The sequence below is a fragment of the Elephas maximus genome, chromosome 26 (genome assembly GCF_024166365.1).
Source record: "Elephas maximus indicus isolate mEleMax1 chromosome 26, mEleMax1 primary haplotype, whole genome shotgun sequence".
Lineage (NCBI taxonomy): Eukaryota > Metazoa > Chordata > Mammalia > Proboscidea > Elephantidae > Elephas > Elephas maximus.
Window position 1 is genome coordinate 1,475,505 of NC_064844.1, and position 9,293 is coordinate 1,484,797.

At 42.9% G+C, this 9,293-nt stretch overlaps 1 protein-coding gene across 3 annotated transcripts in view; it reads right to left on the bottom strand.

Moving 5' to 3' along the window:
* Positions 1 to 9,034, bottom strand: part of PAPOLG (poly(A) polymerase gamma) — a 33,366-nt gene extending 24,332 nt beyond the window's left edge. For all 3 annotated transcript variants that reach the window (XM_049870416.1, XM_049870415.1, XM_049870417.1), the window contains exons 1-5: positions 8,786 to 9,034; positions 5,959 to 6,120; positions 4,381 to 4,447; positions 1,013 to 1,094; positions 662 to 771 (exon numbers count right to left, since the gene is read on the bottom strand). In XM_049870416.1, coding sequence (XP_049726373.1) covers positions 662 to 771; positions 1,013 to 1,094; positions 4,381 to 4,447; positions 5,959 to 6,120; positions 8,786 to 8,802 — 438 coding nt within the window. In that variant the 5' untranslated portion in view covers positions 8,803 to 9,034. The remainder of the gene's footprint in view (positions 1 to 661; positions 772 to 1,012; positions 1,095 to 4,380; positions 4,448 to 5,958; positions 6,121 to 8,785) is intronic.
* Positions 9,035 to 9,293: the final 259 nt, after the last annotated feature.

The following is a 9,293-nucleotide window of genomic DNA, read 5'->3' on the forward strand; positions in this document are numbered from 1 at the left end:
GGATTAATTTAGTAGAAACAGTACCTTTTTGAGCTTCTCTTTATCTCCCAACCTAATGAATTCTTAGCTGCCTTCTCTGAAATATTGCAGATCTTTTGAGCGTAACCTTATCCTAGCACTTGAGATTGCATTAAACCTTCCTATTTTTTATTCAGTGAGGTTCCCCCTCTGGCCCCCAGCCCGCCCACCACCACATGTAGGATGTCCTGTTTACTACTGTCTTTCTGTGACTAAGGTCAGTATCTGATGGATTACCGGAGCTCAGATTTCACCTGCTGAATGAATGGCTAGACTTACATATTTAAAGAGTTCCTGACTGAACCCTGCATTTAATAGCTGCCATCACTTGACATGCTTTATGTAAATTATCTCATCAATCCTCAAAAAAACCTTATAAAGAAGTTATCACCATCTCCATTTTACAGATGAGCAAACTGAGGCTCAGACAGAACAGGCGACCTGACCAAGGTCAAAAAGCAAATACGTGGTGGATTCTAGGTTCAAACTCAGTTCTGTATAACTATAAAGCCCTCATTCTTAATCGCATGCATTATTTTTAACGAGACACAGTAACTTCTTAGGTATTTCACTAATCATAAGCTCTAGCTTTTACAACTACTTGTTACTGAGTCTAAAACGTTAAATACCACAGGATACTTGCCCTTAAGTTTCTAATTCCATCTTGATGTTTCAATTTTTCAAAAAAAGACTGAAAAAAATCTGATCTCTCCACGTGTCTCGGAGCTACACAAAGTGCATCAATGTCAGCACCTGCAAATCAAAGTGTATGCTGTCAAGAGGAGAACACTGAGCATGCATTTATATTCTGCTGAAGTATACACACACAGTGGACAGACAGAAGAAACTATTTAAAACGAGCATCGGAAAAACGTTAACAACCATTAGCTCTGACGAGTGAGATCGTGGAGCTTTTCTTCTGTATTTTCTAGTTATGGAAACAAATAAGGGTGTTTTGAAGGTTCTTATTGCTGGAACGTAAAAAAGCACTTACCTTTGGTGTGTACTCCAAGCCTATAGGATCCAAATGTGAAAATTTTACCACCAACAGTAGCCACAACTGAAGGTGGGAGATTCTAAAAAAAAATTAAGCAAAAGGTATTCAATCATTTAAACTATTTAGCATAAAAATCACCTTGATGCTTACTGCCTCTTATTGAGCAAATGGTATATATCACATTTATCAACCTTGTTAAGATGAGATTTGTACAAGTACTTCACGGGTCCTTCTGTTGCAACCTGAAGTAACAAGGCTGTTACCAGAGGGAAGACAGAAGAATCCACGCCCACTCTTTATACACACACCTTCTGCCTGAGACAGTGTTTAATCACCAGCCCTACTTTCCCCTCTAGCTGCTTGTCTTTGGCTCCTCACTCTCAGCAGTCATCGAGAAACCCTTAACTACCGAACTCAAAACGCTACCGGCTCTCCCAAGCACGACACTCTTAACCAATCCCATCTCCCCTCTAGTTTTTGTGGCAGATACGCTTCATTTCTTGATTCTAGCTCCACAACCTTTCTGCTGTATAAATTCACAGTCAACCTAAGTGGGGTCATTCTTGCCATAATCTCCTGATGAGAGTTAATCTACCCGCTTTAATTAACATCATTCTGATTGTACCAAAATTACAATGCTACTTTTCACCTCTCTCCAGAGCCGATTCTAACTGTCCATCAGATATTTTTACTGAGACATCCTGATACACTTCAATATCCATGCCTGAAACAAATGAATAATTCTTCCTACATTAAAAACCAGGCAACCCTCCTGAGTTCCCTTTTTCTGTTCCTCATTTTTCTTACTGCCCAGACTTATAATTATTATTATTCTTTCTGACTTACCAATTCTTAGTTTATATCCCTCACATCTGTCTTCTCCTTTCTATTCAACTACCACCTCCCTAATTCTAGACTTGGAGTATCCTAAGCTGACTTCTTGCCTAAATCTTTCTTTTCTCTTAATCCATTTTGTACAAAGTTCACTAGCTCATGTTCTTATTCTGTCATATAATTTCTCTGCTCACAGCCTGCCAAGGCCTTCTTTTCTGACTCGACATGAGGACCTTCAGGCCTGCTACAGAATATCTCCAGAAAATGCTCCTATGGGTCATCCTTCCTTTCTCCTGACCTTCCCTTCTGAAGTTCCAACTGCCAACATCATACTTTATTCATCGCACTTGCCACTGCCTCTGCCTGGAATGCCCGCTTCTCTTCTCTGGGTATCTCAATATCATCTATTTTTCGAGGTTCACTTCAAGCTCTATCTCTTCCATGAAACCTTCTGTAATCACCCCTCTGGGTTCCTCTACCATAATCATCTTTAAGATCTTTTATACCGTGCCCTTTATTGACTTTTTTTTTTTTTTGGATATAAGTCTCATGTCTTCAGCTGTATTTAAATTCCATGAGGATGAGAGGACTAGGTCTACCGCTTCTCTGTATTTCCCCATAATGCCCAGTCCAGGTCCCAAAGAATAATAGCTGCTGATTGATTGAACAGAAGTATCTTATAACAGGAAATTTTGTTACTTGCTTTGTTTAATGGCTATGAATGTTTCAAGAGTACAGATATAATTTTACAGCTAGATGGGAGTCTGTAAATTTATTGATGACTAACATGAATCAGAAAGATAGAGAACCCAGGACCTTAAAAAATCTTTTAGTTTACCTTCCTACTTTGAAAAGCATGACTCTTACATATTTATGAGAAAATGATATGCTCAGTCACAGGGTAAAACACCTTCACTACAAACCACAGCATTTAACTAAAATCATTTCATTTGGAGTTCTAGATTGTTTCAGTATTCCAACTGTGTGTAGAATATGCAAATAATCTTTGATAGAACTCAAATTCTTCAGTTACAGTAAAACTTGTGAAAAACCAGATCCTATATAACGCAGTAACTCATCAGAGAAGGAAAACGCAAATACTTTCCACTAAAAAGAGAGACAGAAAATTGGCAAGACTATACCCTGTCAAATGTGGGAAACTTTTGAGGCCTGGAAAAACAAGGCAGTTCCATCGAATTCCGGCTCTCATAAGTTCACTGTATTTTCCAAATTAAAATACACACCGGTGAAAAGGAATTATAATTGGCACAGTCAGAAAATGACCAATTACCTAATCCACTCAACAAAATGTTAAAACTAACTTAATTTTTTAATTACTCACAACTAGCATTATTTCACTGCTCGAAATTCAACTTCTCCAATAACCTCAACTATTGATAACCCTGCTGAGAGCTTAGAAGTGAGCCAGAAAGCCTTTGAGCAGCTAAAGTGAACAGCAGAGCGACCACACAGTCAAGCTCAATGACTGTCGTCTTAGAAGAGTCCCCCATAACCTTCCTCGGAGTCCATTATTTAAAAGAAATAATTCTAAATACAGAATTCTATAGTTCTAAATCACGGTACAGAAATAAAAACTGTAAAAGAATAAATTCTTTAAAAAATTCATTTTTTTTTAATTAAATCACTGTACAGAAATAAAAACTGTAAAAGAATAAATTCTAACAGATGTTTATCCAGCTTCTAAACTTATGCAGATTAAGAGGGCGGGCTGTTATAGACACACTGACAACTGTGACACATTAACTCCCAACTGTTTGCTGTTAAGAAAAATGGGAAAACTATAAAAAAAACACACTAAAAACTTCAAATCGTTTGGGCTACTTAGTGAAAATGCGAACAGTGTTGTCCAACTGAACAAGCTCTATCTCCCTCAAGGACGGCCAGTAAAACAATATTCATAAAGAATGATTCTGAAACAATGCGGAAAACTCGATTACCTTCAAAATACTCTTAAAAGTGCAAAAAAAAAAAAAAAAGTAATCAACTTTAGAGGAAAATCAGTTAAGCTGCCAGAGGGGAAGAGCTGCATAGATCGGGATGTGTGAGCTTCTGGGTCTCAGGCCAGGCAGACATACACACGAGAGACAGAAACTGGTCAACAGCGTCTGCTGTGTCAGGGGAACAGGGAGGCGGCACTGGAGGACAATCCCATTCAAGCCTCTTCCTGCCCTGCACAAAAGCAGGCCCGGTGTTATCAGGTCTGGTATTTCACAGGAAGTCTGAAATCTGGCTTTGTAGTAAAAATTGCCTGTTATTTAAATTTTGGCCCAACACATGTGGCTCAAACAAGACACAAATGTGGTCTTATGACTAGACATTAGCTACCTCTGGGGTAAATCCTCATCTATCTGGAAACTCAACTGTCTAGAACAAGTCACCTCCAAACATATCAAGACAGCCAAGTTTTAACATATTTCAGATTATTCTGAAGTCTTCCATGTTACTGCCAGGACTAACGACCAGGACATAATGAACCTAAGAATTCCACGTAGTTTAATTTAGTGTCTTACCTTACTCTCACTGACATCAGAAATCCATTCTTTTACTAAATTGTTCAATTTACCAAGAACCACCAGCCTATAATTAAGGAAAAAAAAAAAAAAAACACTAGTCAAAAAAAAAAAATCAAACACACCTGCAGCCACTGTGTCATCCTAGGGAAAGCACACTGTATGAGCTAATGGGGTCACGTCTGTCAACAGATGGTATGCTGGGGTCTCTGAGCTATCTTCAAAACTCAAAAAGCCTAATAAAACCATAAAATTATCTTCCATGAGGTTGCAGAGGCCAGGTGATTTGTCAAACTTTCTTGGCCTTACTACGGAATTAAACCAATTCAGCATGGTAATAGAGATTAGCGTTCTCTCATCGTTAGTCATAGGCCTTTGGATAATTAAAATGGATAAATTATTAGGTAATTTTTAATAAACCAGCTTGGTATTAAAACAAAACTTGTAGTCAGTGGCCTATCCAAAGCCAAATTAAAAAAAATAATAATTAGTTCAGGCATCTCAAAGATTAAGTACCCAAAACTGAACTCCCGATCTGTCCAAACCTGCTTTTACTTCAGTCTTCCGCAGGTAGTAGAACTCCATCCTTCGAGGTGCTCAGACCAAAACCCTTGGCACCTCTCTCTCTTAAATTCCAGTGACTAAACTCTAGCAACTTTACCTTTAAAATATATCCACACTCCCACTATGTATAACCCCTCCACTGCCATGCCCCTTGTCCAGCCACCATCCCTCCCCGAGTTATTGTAACAGACTCCTAACTGGTCTCCCTGTGTCTGCACGTGCACCCCTCTCTGGACTATTCTTAACACAGCAGCAGAGTAACTGTTAAAACATGAGTCTGATCACGTCAATTCTCTGCTCAAGGCCATCTAATCACTTCCCACTTCACTCAAGAGTAAAACCTTTATAATGGCTTACAAGATTCTCAGTGACCTTGCCTTCCAAGTCCCTCTCCCCTCACTTTCTTTAAGCCCATTACCTCCTGACCTCCCACCCCCATACACTCTGCTCCAGACACCCAGGCTACCTTGCTATATAGTCCTCAAACATACCAGATAAACGCCCACCTCAAGTCCTGTGCCAGACTGCTCTTTCTCAAATATCCACATGGTCTCTCTTTCACCTTCAAATCTTCCTTCAAATGTCACCTACTCAAAGAGGCTGTTATGGATTGAACTGTGTGCCCCCAAAATGTGGTCAATACGGGTAGGCCATGATTCCCAGTATTGTGTGGTTGTTCACTTTTTTGTGATCTGATGTGATTATCCTATATGTTGTAAATCCTCTATAATGTTAATGAGGCAGGATTAGAAGCAGCTATGTTAATGACACAGGACCCAATCTACAGCATTAGGTTGTATCTTGAGTCAATCACTTTTGAGATACAAAAATATCCAAAAGATACTTTTACCGAAAGTAAAATGTAAGCTCTATAAGGGCCAAGACTTTTTTCTTTCTTGTCACTTCTGTACCCCTAGCAGCTAACAGGACTGGTACACAGTAGATACTCAGTATGTTTGTAGATATAATGATTAAATAATGTACTGCTAAATATTTTAGTTTTAAGTGACATACCTGTGGTTCAATTCTTCCTCGTCTTCAAATACTCCAAACGGTTTCATGGCATCAATTAATTTCTCTGTGTAAATATGATCGATTTCTTTAGGACATGCCAGACTAATTGGAGAGGTGATTCCATAATGCTTCTGCTGACGCTGGCTGTCCAGCACTGTGTTTCTGTTCAAGAGAAACGAAATAGCAGAAAACTTTAAAAGTATCCTATGGAACCAACACATGGAATCCCTCCACTGAGTGCGTGCTAATTTAGCTACCTTAACAGTCTACTTAGCACCAGCAGTCAAGGACAGGCACTTTCTTAAAAAAGAACAACGGGTGTTTTGTGTTTGTGTTTATGAGGGGCTATTCATACTGACTCCAGCTTTCATGGTTAGGATGTCTTTTCCAGTCAAAAGCAGCAAGTGTTGGCACATGGACAGCAATGTACCAATACCACGCAGCTCAAATCCACAACGCCTGAATGGGAGCTGTGCCAGGGCCACCTCCGCTGCATCCTGCAGACTTAAGTCAAGGACCATCCAGATCCTAGCATCTCTGAAAAGCAGTCAACCACTTGAAAGAAACCTTTAAGTAAGAACAATGGTTTTTTCCCCCACCAAGATAGAAATAAAAACATCCCATGAGAAGGTCCTTGTGAAATATTCTGGCTTTAAAAAACAAATCACAACTAGAGTTGACCTTGAGAAACTTACACTAGCATCCTTTGCTTGAATCGGCGTGCACAGTTCTACGTTCTGAAGGCTTTAGATACTTGTTCTCTTCATCAGAATCAGGCAACATGTAAAATTTCCACACTGAATAATTATCAAATCATTTATGCTAAATGGTAACCTTTTATAGGATACAATACAAGCCACTTGCCAAAGGCCCTAGCCATAGGAAATTACTGTCTTGAACAAAGTTCAACAGAATTTCTGAGACTTTGGGTATTCACAGATCACTAATTTCAAAATAAATTTTGGGACCAACATGGGTCTGTAAGACTTTTTATTTCGCTAAGAGAGTAAAACAAACGTACAAACCAACCAACCCTACAACCTTCTTCACTATCCAAAAGTGAACGGGGGTTAACACTAACAGTGAAAACGTAATTTCAGAATAAAGAGAAGTTTTTTAAAGTGAATAAATTAGCCTTGCAAACAATAACACACAAAATTACAATAATGATTGTTTAGCTGTTTCTGAATTTTAACTGGTCATACGGTTAGCTTATCATTACTAATTCTACCCCCCAAGGCACGCTCTTTGGCTAAAGAACTCATTAGGTAAGGAGGAATAATCAAATGGCAGATAGAATAGCCAGCCTATATGCTGCCTTCCGGAATGACTCAAAGAAACAAAAGTGAAACATCAAAAAGAATAACTTTAATTTCTTTCTGGCATTTATTTTAATGTAGGACAAACACTTAACTTCAAGTTGTATCTGAAGTTGTAACTTCTTTTTAAAAAGACTTGGTTTTTTACCTCTAAGGGAGCTACAGAGGTGTTTTGATATTGTGTATGTTTATGTGAATAAGGTAAATGCATAAGAACGCCTGATTCATTATATATAATCACTCATTTACTCTCAACAATAGCCCTGTGAGGCAGGTATTTAATAAGTCCTGTTTTACAGATACGCACCCAAGGTTCAAACAGGCAAGAGGCAGACACAAAGTCTGAACTCCAAAACTCAAGATCTTTCCACTACTCCATTCTCCTTCAGTAACTACTTAATTCTGGCATTAACTGTACAGCTCACGGGTCTCACTTTCTCATCCACATGCTGAAAAAGTTGGCAATCTAGATCCCTACTGGCCCTAAAATTCTACATCTAGGGTTCTGAACCTTCCTCATACAGACAGGGGGGAAAAAAAAGAAGTAAAAAACAGAATCCCACATTCCCTTCAACCCATCAACTGCACTTATAGGTTAAATGCTCTGGAGAAAGTCTAGCATGTGTGTGCACGTTTACAAGGAGACAGGTACAAGAATGTCCACAGTCACACTGTAACGTTAAAAAGTTAGACACAACCTTAAATACTCAGGAAAAGGACCAAATTAGGGTGTGTGCCTATACGAGAACACAACGGAATAAATTAATAGCAATTAGAGCTGAAAGCATTAACATGGACAAAGCAAAGACACCCTGATGCTCTAAAGACGAAGCAGGATGACAAGCGTGCTACTTACAGGTACACAAAGTTCAGACACAAGTGGAACAAGGCCGAAGTTACTGACGGCCCTCTGCACATGGAGCAATGACAGGAGAAGACAGGCGACAATAACAAACAGGGAATTCAGGACTGTGGGGCCCACTGCAGACAGAGGTGAAGGGGACCAGGGGCTGAGGAGGGGAGGCCCTGGGAGGCGAGGGGAGGCCCTGGGAGGCCGGGGGGACGCCCGAATCCTTTCCAAACTGACACGTCCATCTGCACACTCTCCGTGCGGCTCTGCTCTGGGAGTCGTGGGTGCTGGCGGCTGGTGGGCAGGTGGGCAGGGGGGCAGGGAGGCATGGGTGCAGAGGGGCGGGGGGCAGGACAGGGGGCAGGAGGGCGGGTGGGCAGGAGGGCGGGGAGCAGGGGGCAGGTGGGCAGGAGGGCAGGGAGGCAGGAGGACAGGTGGGCAGGAGGACAGGTGGACAAGTGGGCAGGAGGGCAGGAGGACAGGGGGCGGACACGGCCGTCCTCGGGGCCAGCTGCCCGACAGGTCGCCCCCTGGAGCCCGCAGCCGCCGAGGGAGTCAGGGCCCGGCGTCTGCGCCAATGCGGACCGGGCCGAGCCGCCGGGCCTCTCCCCCTCGGCACCCCGGCCTTCCTCTCCCCCTCGGCACCCCGGCCACTCACGCAGACATCTCTTTCATCGCTTCCTGCGTCTCCTCCTCCGGGAGGGTCTCTCGCTGCGGAGTCCTCTCCTTGCTCCTTCTTCTCCCCCGTCCGCTCTCCTCCGCTCGCTGTGGCTCGCTCGCTCGCTCGCTCGCTTCCTCGCTTCCTACAGCCGAGGCACCCAACCCAGCAGTGAAGACACCACAGAACCGGTCTATTTGTGACAATACAGCGCAGCCGACGCCAATATGGCGCCGCTTCCCAGCCTGCCTCGCGCCCGCCGCGGCCCCGCCCCCGAGGCCCGGCCCCGCCCGGAAGTTGGCCCCGCCCGGAGGCCGGCCCAGCCCGAGGTTGTCCCCGCCCCGAGGTTGTACCCGCCCGTTCCCTAGGTTGGCCTGACCCCGCCCCCGAGGTTGTCCCCGCCCCGTCCGACGTTGGCTCCGCCCCGCCCGAGAGATCGGCCCCGGCCCGCCCCTGGGTTGCCTCCCTACCCTGGCCCCGCCCCGCCCCGAGGTCGGCCCAGCCCCTC